The sequence below is a fragment of the Accipiter gentilis genome, chromosome 17 (assembly GCF_929443795.1).
Source record: "Accipiter gentilis chromosome 17, bAccGen1.1, whole genome shotgun sequence".
Lineage (NCBI taxonomy): Eukaryota > Metazoa > Chordata > Aves > Accipitriformes > Accipitridae > Astur > Astur gentilis.
The window spans coordinates 29,395,953-29,408,568 of record NC_064896.1 but is presented as its reverse complement, the minus strand read 5'-3'; the positions used below and the strand labels follow the sequence as shown (position 1 = coordinate 29,408,568).

Genomic DNA, 12,616 nt, shown 5'->3' with positions numbered 1-12,616 from the left:
CAGCAAGAGGCCACGTGTAGCACAATTATCATCTCCTCGCTTTGTGTCTTCCCAGGACAGTGGAACACCTTGGTATCCTTACTGGAGCTCAGCTCTTCTCCCTCAACAGAGAGGAGCTGAAGAAAGTGTGTGGTGATGAGGGAAACAGAGTATACAGTAAAATCACAGTGGAGAAAAACCAGCTGGAGGTAAGTAGCTTTCTGGACAACTCCTACCTGAATGGGTTCCTGTACCAGCAGTGTCAGATATCCCATTAAATAGACATGTTAAGAAACTTAATTTAAAAAAAAGAAACAAAAAACCAACCAAAACCCACACAACCAAAAAACCACACCACCTAAAAATCATGAGAAGTCTTTTAAGGAAAAAGGCCCCAAATCTGTAAGGCAGATCACCTGTCTCCACTAATGAATCTGCCTCCTTACTGGTATCACTCATCCCTTTGAAACTAGCTCTACTCTTAAAGCATTAGTGAAATACTATAATTTAACTATAGCTTGACATTAAAATTCAAACTTCCTCTTTTGTTTCCATTCTAGAAAAGCAGAGGGGAGTCAGAGCTCCAAGAAATCATGAAGCGTCGCCAGGAAAGGATTGATTCTGCTAATTAAAATCTATCTGCTTTATTTCAGCTATTAGTCATAGTAGTGCAGAAAAAGGGAACAAAAGCAATGATCCCCAGTCCAGAAAAGAGACAGCAGTGCTCCACTTAGAGATGTAATAGCCATCAAAGTGACAATTTCTTGAACACTGTTGATAAGGGTAGGCAATAAGACCACGTCCCATTGGGAAAGGTGTTTTAATATTGCATGAAGTATTTTTTTTTTATAACTATATATTTTATACTGAAATTTTATGTGCATGCGATCAGAGCAGATCAGAATTCACACATGTCTGAATGTATGACAATGGCTGGATTCAAGCAAAAAAGACCCTGCAAAGCTTTTCTCATAGGGCTGTACCTGCTCCCACCCTCCTTACCTGCGTGGCTCAGGAAGAGAGGGCATGGCACAGAGCACAGAACAAGCCAGCCTGAATGTTTAGAGTCTGGACCACAGAAATAAGTCTTTTCCCCCACTTTTCATTTCCTTCTCTTGGCAGATATCCCCCGCAGCCCACTAGCAAAGGCCCTGTGACAATTCACTGTCCTTCTTCTGTCCCCTCCATGCCCCCTCGTTGGATGAGGCTGGAATCACAACACACGTGACCTAAGACTGGCTGCTTCCTTAAATACATGTACTGGTTAGCGCTGTCTTCGAACAGTGGAAATGGGCTTTCACTGCGTAATAATGAGCAGGATCCAAGATTTGAATCTGCAAATAGGTGAGCTCAGCCTGATCACACCTGCTTACGCAAAGGCTGAGGCTCAGGGCAGCTGTGCAGCCCTTCACCTTGGCACTGATCCTGTATCGGAAAGTTGTAGTATTGCCAAAGCCAGGCCTCAAACAAGGAGACAATAAGCCCATACCGTTTGCTCCCAACCCAGTCACACCCAAAGCCTTTCCCAGGGTGTTCATCACTCATCCCCACCTTCACATTTTCATTGCAAAGAGTAATCTGAAATGCTTCCTAAATACCTAAGAAACAAAAACACACTTGGAAAGGTTGTTTTAATACAAAATAAATGGCCACAAGAAAAAAAAGCAATATCTAATTTAGTAGAGGCTGTTGTTCTTCACTTCCTGTTTTTCCTCATAATGCTATGTGCATATGTATACATATATATCTCTCTAGTGAAATACTCCCTCACTTTTACAATCTATAAATGGGGAGGAGGAAAAAATCCCTTTCCCTAGAGACATAATTAAGTGATTATGCATCAATAATTCAGCCAAAGTTTTAAAAGCTGAAGCAAGCATATAGTAGATTTCCTGTCCACAGCAAGTTTGGCACACACTGTATTTATATCTACATTTTACTTACAGACCAACTTGGTAAGAATGCAGTAAAGTACACACATCTATCTACAGGAACTGCTCACAGACTAGGAAGACTTTTGTCTTTCTCTCTCTCCCATTCACACACCCTAACTTTGGTTGAATGGGAATTCAGGCCCAGACTCCACAAAGACTTACACATATGCTTTCCTTTACGTGCTGTGAATGGTCCCACCTTCTTTAAAGGTTAAGCACATGCCTAAGTCTTTGCACAATTTGAGCCTGTCCTTGCACATTTAATGGAAAAAGCTGTAAAGCCCTAAAGCAGTGGCTGGGGAACACGTGTCTAAATCTGAGAATACTGATGCACCTCTCAATTTTGGCTTTGTTCTTCCAAAAAAGTTTCTAATGGATGATGTATTTTCTTAAATGTTGAAATAGGACCAGCAGTATTAGGGTGCAGGCAGGGAACTTACAGAGGAGGATCATGGTTTTAGTCACAACCCTGCTGGCTTGCCACAGCGACTGGAATTTGCAAAGGGCACTCACCTTGTCAGGGAAGGATGAAGACAACAATCCTCCCGAGAAGCCTGGGCTCTGGATTAGGGTGGTGATGGGAAGCAGGTGTGAACACCGGTAAACCATTGGTGTTAGAAGCACAGGAGGCTAAATAATTTCTAAAATGAAAATAAAAACAAATGATGAGCTAGGAAACACACCATTCTTGTCTTCAGGTATAAAGGAAAACAAATCACACAGAATTATATTTACTTGGGATTATAATAGAAGCGTACACAACAGTTCTGTAAAGCTGGGAGCCATGGGAGCATTTCGTAAAATAAATATATCAGTAGACCTTATTGCAGAAGTCACTTTTAAAAATTTCCATATGACTGAGCTGTGCATCTGTTATATTTGTACTGCCTGCAGATAATGCTATAATGTACTGTACATTAATGTAATTGAACGAAGGATAAAATGATATAACCATGCACTGTATAAGATTTATTAAAATAGTTAAGTTATACTTATAACTCCATCTCTGTCTCACTTGGATATAAATGAAAGCAACAGGACACAAAAACAGTTGATAAGGGCTGCCTTTCATAACGACTTGTCACTCTAAGTTACACAGCAGAGTATCTGAAACCGCGTATTTCCTTTTGTTTCTGGGGGACTGCTGTTCAAAAGGATGTTATGGCCTTGATAATCATTCATGTCTAGAAACAGGGGTAAGTGAAAATCCCACATACAATAGCAATCAAATGCCAGGAAAGCTACCAGCTCGATCCCAAACATCCCCTTGCTCATCATCTTGAAGAACAAATTTCTCTTACCTCTGCAACATGCAACTGAGACAACACGCCAGCGTTTACACACACAGATACTGTCCAAGACTACACCGTGCACTGGCGAGCAAAAACAACTAACTCTGGTCAATGCCAGCTAACGCTGGCCGGGAATGGATATACAAGGAGGCTCCGTTATTCCTTGGCAAAGGACTCTGGAGACAATGAGAACATGTTTCCTACACGGTCACAGAATTCAAACAGGACTTAACCCTAAGTCCTTTTTCCATTATCCTCTCTTTGGGTTGGACAAAGCACGAGAAGGTTGTACAAAAGCATATCTTTGTGTATCAGGAAGGGAAATCACTGTGGCAGCTTCCACAATTGGAACAATACAAGACAAAACAAGGGGAAGAGCACGATCCAAAGAGCCTCTGTTTAAAGGCTAAGGGGCAGATTCTGCAACATTTCCAGCCAAGTCCCGTTCCCAATTTCAGAAGCACAACCACGTTAACAGGATCGCCTTCTCCAGAGTTTAAATGAAGTTGAGGCGAACGAACATCCGTAGGTGCCCAAGAACATGTGCCTTGCTGGCTTAGGGGGGCTCTCTCTGGCATGGCGGTGCAGGCTGCAGCCCTGGCTGACCAGCTCTGTTGAGCCTGGCCCCGACAGCGAGGGAGGAAACGCACCGTTCGGCTCCTGCAACGGGTTAACACAGGCGTGGCATGGCTGCGAGTCTTCCCTCAAGGCTGCTAAACGGGGCGAACGCCTCACCCTCACCAACCCTCCCGCCGCCATCTTGTGTCACCGGCGGAGCCCTGTCCCGGAGAGGCCCCGCGGGCCCAAGAGGGACGGACGTCTGAGGGGCGGCTCGGGCGCGGTGCCCGGCCGTGAGGAGGCCTCCCTGGGGACCTCTCCTCGCCCCCAGCCCACACGGACAGGGGCTCCCCCAAGGGCCAGCAGCCCTCGCCCCGCTCGGGGCCATGGCGGGCAGGGGCAGCCGCATCCCCCGTCGCCACGGCAACCACCACCCCTCCGGCCCTCACGAGCCGCCAAACCACCCAATCAGAAACTTTTTTTTCCTCCTCCTCCCGCCCTAACCCAGCTCCTCCCGGCCGCGTCCGTCATGCACAAACCACACCCCCCCCGCGCTCTTTTGATTGGTTCGCCTCCTCCTTTCTGGGATGGGATTGGCTGCGGGCGGGCGGTGAGCCCCCTCCCCGCGGGCGGCGGGCGGCGGGAGCGAGCGAAGGGCGGGTGCGCGCGCAGGCCGGCTCCCCTCCGGGCAGGCAGGGTTCCTTATAGGAGGCGCGAGCCCCCCCACGCACCCCGTGGATAATGTCGGTGTCCCCCGTGAAGCGGCAGAAGATGGAGTCGGTGCTGGACCAGCTCAAGCACCACACCACCGTGGTGGCCGATACCGGCGACTTCAACGGTGAGAGGCGGCGGCGGGGGCCCTCCCTGTCATCGCACACCCCCCCCCCCCTCCATGGAGAGTGGGCGCGTCCGGCTGAATAGGCGAGCGCCCGAGGGGGAGCGAACCACCCTGGCGGCGGGGGGGGGGGAGGGGGTCCGGGAAGTGTCGCCGTGCGCCCGGGAGACGGCGGAGCCGCGGCCGCTCGGTTGCCGGTCGCGGCTCGTTGCGCAAGGCCGGCGTTGGGAAACGCGCCGTTACCTAACGCGGGGCGGGCGGGAAGGGCAGCCCGGAGGGAGGTCTCCGGTTAGCGCCCGGTGCCCATGGCTTCTCCCGGGATCCGCTGTCCGGGTTGCGGAGTCCCGGCGGGAAGCGCCGAGCTCAGCCGGTGTCCTTCGGTGGGCTCCGCACCGCCCGCTAATTAACGCCCCCGCGGCGGCTGCAGCCGAAGGGGGTCCCGCTCCGCCGAGTCCAAGCGAGGCCCGGCCGGCCGAGCCTCCGGCCACCGCTTCCCCGGCTGGCACACGCTTGGCCGGAGTCCCGGCCTTGGCAGCGTGTGGGGTCGGCCCAGTCCGGCTGTCAGACCCCCCAGGGATTATCGTTATATATATTTTTTTTTTTTTTTCCCCAGTTTGACTTAACGGTGTGCGCAAACCCCGACGGTCGGCTCCACCTGCTGTCACTAATAAGCGCCAGGCTCGGCAAGATAAGCCCCGTGGGGCTAACAAAGTTGGTTTTTTCCAATAACCAGTGTAGATCCGGGGTTTAGTTTTGTTTTCAAATGGTGGAAGCAAAGAAAATAATGCGAGAGCGCTTTTGTTCGCCGTATCTCATCAGAATGAGCAAGCGCTCCCCTTTCTGAGGAAGGGAGGTGGCGGTGTCCGACAATAAAGCCACTTGTTCCGAAGCTGTCGCTGCCTGAGCACCCGCACAGGCACACAACTTTCTCGGTACATCAGAACTGAAAAATCCCTCCCCTGAACGTCTCTGGGTTGCGTGGAGCAATGCTGCTCAAATCCCGTTCTGCCGTCGCTGAGGCCTGCAGTAATCCCATCTTGCTGCTTACCTAATCCTATAGGTGATGAATAAACAATCCTAAATGGCAACCGTCAAATGTCTTAAATCAGTAAACCTAAGATGAAGAGTGCACAGGGGTAGCAGCAGCTGTGTGTGTGTACTTACATGCTTGCACTGACTCTAGGGAACGCACATCTGTTAAATACTTCGGATTGCTTGATTTCGAGTGTTAGCCTGAATGAAACAGTACAGAAAAACTGTTACTTGCCTTTAAGAGTCCGTCTGACATGAGAGACAACCACAGTACCATGAAAGGTTCACAGCATTGATGCAGCTTTATCAAGCATTGCATCGGAAGAGTTGGAAACACTAAGTGATGAGACAACTTTAGCCTTGTCAAATTTGTATACCTTCGAGTAGCAACAAACCTAGCTAAAGCCCAGTGTGTGCTGAAATGGCGTGAATTCAAAACATTATGCTGCCTACCCTGGTTTCAAAAAAGCATAATAAAAAGAAAAAATCCTTGCGGTGGCTGAGGGGGTGTTTGTGTACGGGCAGCAGTAAGGAGGCCGAGCGCTGTCCACTGGGAACTTTTAACAAGCTCCCTGAAACAGTTTTGCTGTTGATCTCTGGCTGCCTGTTGTCACCTGTGGGTCTGTCCTACAGTCCAAAGGCGGCTACGGTCAACATCTGACTCCCACCCTGTAAAAGTTACACACTGATGCTGGTTAAAGTGCCATTGTTGCTAATAGTGGTTCCTAGTTTTGTTTATAGATAAACGTGTCAGTACAGTGCTGTGTAGGAAAGGATGCTGGTTTGAATGGCTGCTGAAGCAAGCAGCTGCAGTAAGTGGTGGTGGCCTTTTTAGTAGCTGCACTAGTTTGGCTTTTTAACTAAGCAGGACCAATATACGCTTACTCTTTTGCTCAGCTTTCTTTGTGCTCACAATGAGGAAAGGTGGCACAATGGTCACGGATTGCCTGCTGAAAGCTTGTACTGCACAGCTAAAACACAGGCTGCTAACTGCTTTCTGAAAGACCTAAAGGAAAACTGGGTGACAGACTTGATGAGATTAATTTATGCACATTGCCAGAGTCTTCAAATGCTGCAAGGCTGGAGAGGAGTAATATGCTCTGTCAAACTGAGTTCTTTAAAATTGTGTGTACTCTTCAGAACTGAGTTTTGTTGGTGTACTGCTTTATTTTAAGCAGTACCATGTGAATTGAAGTGTGTTTTGAAGGACCTGTTTGTATGGGGTGGACTTGCTCCAGATCATGATCGTTGCCTGGGAGGGAGCTATGGAAAAACAGTCCTTATTTTCTTCTATGACTGAAAAAATAAAGTTGCACTCTCTAACTTGGGGTTTTATCCCTGTGCAAAAACACTGAGGAAAATGAGCTGGCAATGAATATTTTGTTACTTTTGACATTTAGCTGTGTTAACAAGGGAGCTTGTAAGCAGAAATCACTGAAGGGCCTGCAGAGGCTCTCCCCCATTTGCTGAGTCAGGCTCTGCATGCCAGGCAGCTTAGGGCCAGACAATGCATGGTCACAGCCTACTCTGGTAAACAACGGGTATCACCTGAAATAGGTGTAGTCCGAGGCTTAAGGTAAGCCAAAGGGTCAAATACCTTCTGTAAGGAAGGAAGCCTGGCAGTACAGGGAAATTACAAGAACAGACACTAAGAAACTGTCTGCAGCTATTTGAAAAAGCTTTAAAATGCACTAAGACTCTAGCAACTTTGAAAAGATGAGTTTTGCTCCTGTTCTGGTTCCAACAGTTGTAGACAAACAAAACCCCAAAAGCCTAACTGCTAGAAGGGAAGATAGATCCTCTCATCTTTACTTCCCCACCGTGATTCCTGGAACTCAGCCATGCTGGTGAATATGATATGGACAGATGTGAGAAACTGAAAATTAGTACCACTTTTCTTCATCTGTCACTTCTACAAGTTTATTTCTTTTGGTCAATGTCTATAGTAGTGAGTAAACTTTGCTGTATCTTACTACTGTAGCTCTGTTAACCTTCTTCTGGTACTTCTGGCACAAGCCAGCTCTCAGGCAGTGGTATTTAAACATCAGTGTACACTAGTCTGCTCTATTAGGAATGCTACTATCCTACAGCTGTAAGTGTTTACATTCTCACGCATTTGAGCAAAATCCTTTTAATTGCTCGGGCTTGCTGATTGTTTTAAACAGGCTGGTTTTATTTCCCTAGCAATTGATGAGTACAAGCCCCTGGATGCCACCACAAACCCATCTCTGATACTAGCTGCTGCTCAGATGCCAGCTTACCAGGAACTTGTGGATGATGCTGTTGCCTATGGGAAAAAACTTGGCGGGTAAGTAGAGATATTTTTTTTATCTCTGTAGGTCTATATTTAAGATACCTTATTTATACAAATAGCGTTTAGTACTGTTAGCAGTGTACTGGGGTTTTCCTGTCATGTACTCATGGGCTATCTCCTGCCCTAAAAAGCCTCAACCCTTAAACAGATGTGCTTTGAAGAAGGGCATCGCCATTTACCAGTTCACGCGCGGCCTTCTAGGACTGCTCAGGAAAACACTCTTGAGTGAGTTGACAGCATTATAGGAAATAGTGTCCAAAGGCTAATACTGCTGGTGGTGCACAGAGGGCAGAACATAAACATGGAGCAGAGCAGAAGCGGCTATTTGAATTCTGGAATTTAATGTTAAATGGGCTGTGAAATTTCATCTTCAAATCCGTGGCAAGGTGTGAATGCACTTTTTTCCCCCCTTCCCCTCCATAGAAATGATTTTGCGCTTCATGGTTTTCAGGTCAGAAGAGGAACAGATCAAAAATGCTTGTGACAAACTCTTTGTATTATTTGGAGCTGAAATATTGAAGAGGATACCTGGCCGTGTGTCCACAGAAGTAGATGCAAGGTTGGCTCTTTTTCCTCTGGGTTATCCTGGATATTTGTACATGCAAAAAGAGACATGATGTGAGTTGGACAAAGATGTTCTTGACTAGACAGCTCACTGTTTTAAGGCTAGCAAGACTTTATATTGCTAATATTTGTTTAATTAGAGCATGGGTTTCCCTTAGGTAGCTGGATTATATCTCTGTGACAAAACTTTATGAAAACAAGTAATGCTGAGCTTGGATTTTTGTAATCTTCCTGTTGGTTCTTAAGCAAGGGAAACCCCATGCTTCCAGTACACTTATTTTTGCTCATTCTCTTCTGTGTGATAAAGTCTTCTCAATTTACCAAGAGATCTGTTTTAACCGTTTATTTCAAGATTTGCATAGGATTTTTCTGTTAACCTGCTCCTTGCCAATTCACTTCTAATGCTCAGCTTCTGCATTCATTGTGGAAAACTTGAGTCTATAACTTTCTCAAGGAAAACTATCTTGAGCTCTGGATCCTCTGAATCAAAGAGTATCAGTGCTGGCATATACCTACTTGATTGGGTCACAATCCAGGAAGTATCTCTGAGAACAAAAACCTGCTATTGGCATATAAATGCTGATAAAACAGACTGTTTTTCAGTGGGGTTTGCAGGGGACAGCATTTAAAAAAAAATAGTTTTAAGCAGTCCTGCTTTTGTTTCAAAGGTTGTCCTTTGATAAGGAAGGAATGATTCAAAGGGCCAGGCGCCTCATTGACCTTTATAAGGAAGCAGGAATTGGTAAAGATCGTATTCTCATAAAGCTCTCTTCAACATGGGAAGGAATCCAGGCTGGCAAGTAAGTATTTCTGTACTTGGTATCCTGATTCATAGCATGCTTCTGCCTGTTCACAGGCACCTGACAAACACATTCTGCACTTAAAGAATTGTTTTGAAAGCACGGCACCAGGAAATCTGTTACTAGGGCTACAGCTAGCAAGCAAGGTGCTCTGGTACAGCTTTCTGTTGAGATAGGAAAAGTTTGTTCATACAAGGGCCAGGCCACAGAGCTCCCTGAAATATCATGCTAAGTTTTCTGCATTTGGTTCAAGAAACAGCATTAAATAAAGCAGAGTCTGGCAGCGCAAAACATTTGCTGTTAGCTTAAAACTTTAACGCTTATAAACTGTACCACATTCCTAATTTAACTCAAGAAATGCAGTAGTTTTAACCCACTAGCTTGCTACTAGAATATAAATTCAGTAGCTGTTTTAAGCCAGCCTATGTCTGCAGGGTTCTGGAAGCAGAGTATGGGATTCACTGCAACATGACCTTGCTGTTCTCCTTTGCTCAGGCAGTTGCCTGTGCTGAAGCTGGAGTTACTCTGATTTCCCCATTCGTAGGACGTATCCTGGATTGGTATGTTGCAAATGGAGATAAAAAAACCTATGAGCCTTCAGAGGACCCAGGTAAGCTTTCCTTTTGACATGTTCTTAAAAATACAATAGCTACTCATTCAAACTGCAGTTTACTCATACAAATCCTCTTATGAAAAAATGTTGGGTGTGAGCTTTTGATGCTCTAAATAATCATTTGTACTTCAAATGAGTATTTCTGAAAGTTGCTGATTTCTCCTCTTTAGGAGTGAAGAGTGTCACTAAGATCTACAACTACTACAAAAAGTTTGGATACAAAACTATTGTGATGGGTGCTTCATTTCGAAATACGGGAGAAATAAAAGCGCTTACAGGCTGTGACTATCTCACTATTTCACCCAAGCTTTTGGCAGAGCTCAGCAAAGAGTATGTCAAGTTAACTCCCACACTCAGTGTAAAAGAGGGTAAGTCTACTTTATGTAACATGGACTTGCTCAGTCTCCCTTTCTTCTGGACTGTTACAAGTCTGTTTTCATTTGGCTTTGTGGTGCTTGCTTCCACTCTGCTTTAAGGGTAAGTCCTGACCCCTCTCTAAAGGAAATACTGTAGCCTCACTACAACAGTAGTGCTACAGTTGCCGACGCACATAGTTGCTTCTTTAGGGTCTTGGGTCCCACTGAGTACACTAACTGGAATTATGATGGATTTTGAGTGCACCTAAATACTGTGCACCCTCTCCTGAGAGGACAGGGAAAGTAGAAGGTGGTACTTTATACTTCATATACATGGGAAGAAATATGAATATTAGCAAAGACACTAAACCTTATTTAATCTTATGTTAATATTGCATCAGTGATGCAATTAGCTCTAGATGTGCCAAAAGGTGTGTTTTCCCTCCAGAAACTCTAGAAATGAATCATATGCAAGCCTAAGTGATTTGATCTAGTGATACTGTGCCACGATGGCTTTGAATGTATGTTCCCATAGCACTACTCTTCCTTTTGTGTAGACTTATTAAAATGCTATTTTACAACTCAAAAGATGAGATTTGTGCACAGCTGTAGTCATGGGTTGCTGCTCACAGGCTGCTAGCTGGCTTGTAGGCCTGTTATCAATTCAGCTTTTGTTAGGTACTGCCAAATAATCAAAGACCTAATTGTTCAGCATATTTGCTTAGAATGTCTCACTGCAGTAGGACTGTTGCATAATTCTTTCTAATGGGCCTGAAAGTAGCGTACCATTCAGAAGCAGAGATACAAGATAACAGCATACACAAACATTGTATTTTAAGAAAAACTGATTATCTAGGCTACATTTTTTTTCCCCCAGAAAACCCAGATCAGGAGCATTTTCAATCTTGCAGCCCAAAGCATGCTTCTGTAGCAAGTCCTGTTGAAAGTGGTGTTTAAAATTTTTCAACAGATGGAGATGGTCAGAATCTTGAGACTGTTTTAGGAAGCCTGTGGTATTTGATAATAATCTGATAATATGGTTTGTCTCTTTTTCAATTCCCCTTGCACAGCTCAGGCATGTGAGCTTCAGAAGATCCACCTGGATGAGAAGGCATTCCGCTGGCACCATAATGAAGACCAAATGGCTGTGGAGAAATTATCTGATGGGATCAGAAAATTTGCTGCAGATGCAATTAAGCTGGAGAGGATGTTAAAGGTAGATGTTTTATCATGCTGCCTCTTGCCATCTCTCATGTTCCTCCCAAGTACTGCAGCTAACCCACAGTTCCTTGTGATATGGCTAAGGATTAGGAACCTGTAAGCAAGTCTGATCAGGTATTTATACAGGCAGTACACGTTATGTAGGACAGGCAGCTAGCAAACTGGCCACCTAAATTAAGTGAAATTGGTAAACTTCACTGCATCTCACGAAAGAATTCATGCCAGATGTCTACAGCCACACCTGCTGTTTGAGGCCCAAGGCAGTGTTTAGACTGGCAGCTAATCAAGATAACACTACTGTCAAAGTGAAAAATCCCATAAGTCTAATTCTAAACTCATTAGCTGTCAGCAGTGGTACAAGACACATAATCTTCAGATTGAGCTGGAAATAAATCATGCTTGTACTTGGCACTAGGAAGCACCAACAACAGGTATGCTGAGTACAGCCAGGCCATATGAAAGTCTTCTGTCAGTTTGTGGAGAGTCTTTCAACTGGGATTAATTGAACTGTGTGGTTTGGGGGTGAGAGGGCAGAAATACACACCATGTATAGCTGATCTAGGCACTTACTCTTGTTGACTAACAACTATTTAGTAGTGACTTAAGCCTGCACTGCTAAAGCACAGTTCCTAAACTTACTCAGCTGCTGTTTGTTTACTTCTCTCTTTCTAGGAGCGAATGTTCAGTGCTGAAAATGGAAAGTAGAAAAATCAGAATCTTCCTGAGTGGTCAAGGCTGAATGCGTGGATCACCTGAGGTTAAATGGATGTACAAATGTCTTACCTGTAAAAGTCTTATGCTATGTATGGATAGATTTCTGTATCATGCTTTTTTATCAATTTGCAAAGGGACAAATAGAATTTCAAATTTTTGTGGCACTTTTGTCAATACATGCAAATTAACACAGACTTACCTTGTAATGTGTTCATTTCACTGCTGCAGGAAACACGTGACATAGTTTTTTAATTTTTTAACTTTTTGTATTAAATTCCTAATTAAGTCTACAGTCCTAATACATTAAGAAAGCAGTTTTGTCTTTCATGCTGTTTTACTGTGATTAAAGACAAGACACAGGTTTCAAAAGCCCTCCTTGGTACAAAACCCACAAGTACTCTTAT

General features: G+C 45.0%; 2 protein-coding genes across 3 annotated transcripts in view; both read left to right on the top strand.

Annotated features, from left to right (window-relative positions):
• Positions 1 to 2,893, top strand: part of EPS8L2 (EPS8 like 2) — a 66,613-nt gene extending 63,720 nt beyond the window's left edge. For both annotated transcript variants that reach the window (XM_049821281.1, XM_049821282.1), the window contains 2 exons: positions 56 to 188; positions 540 to 2,893. In XM_049821281.1, coding sequence (XP_049677238.1) covers positions 56 to 188; positions 540 to 611 — 205 coding nt within the window. In that variant the 3' untranslated portion in view covers positions 612 to 2,893. The remainder of the gene's footprint in view (positions 1 to 55; positions 189 to 539) is intronic.
• Positions 2,894 to 4,385: 1,492 nt separating this feature from the next.
• Positions 4,386 to 12,406, top strand: TALDO1 (transaldolase 1). Its single transcript, XM_049821289.1, has 8 exons — positions 4,386 to 4,601; positions 7,815 to 7,938; positions 8,396 to 8,503; positions 9,177 to 9,308; positions 9,743 to 9,918; positions 10,092 to 10,289; positions 11,348 to 11,493; positions 12,171 to 12,406. The coding sequence occupies exons 1-8, from the start codon at positions 4,505 to 4,507 to the stop codon at positions 12,201 to 12,203; spliced, it is 1,014 nt and encodes a 337-aa protein (XP_049677246.1). The 5' UTR covers positions 4,386 to 4,504; the 3' UTR covers positions 12,204 to 12,406.
• The last annotated feature ends 210 nt before the right edge of the window (positions 12,407 to 12,616 follow it).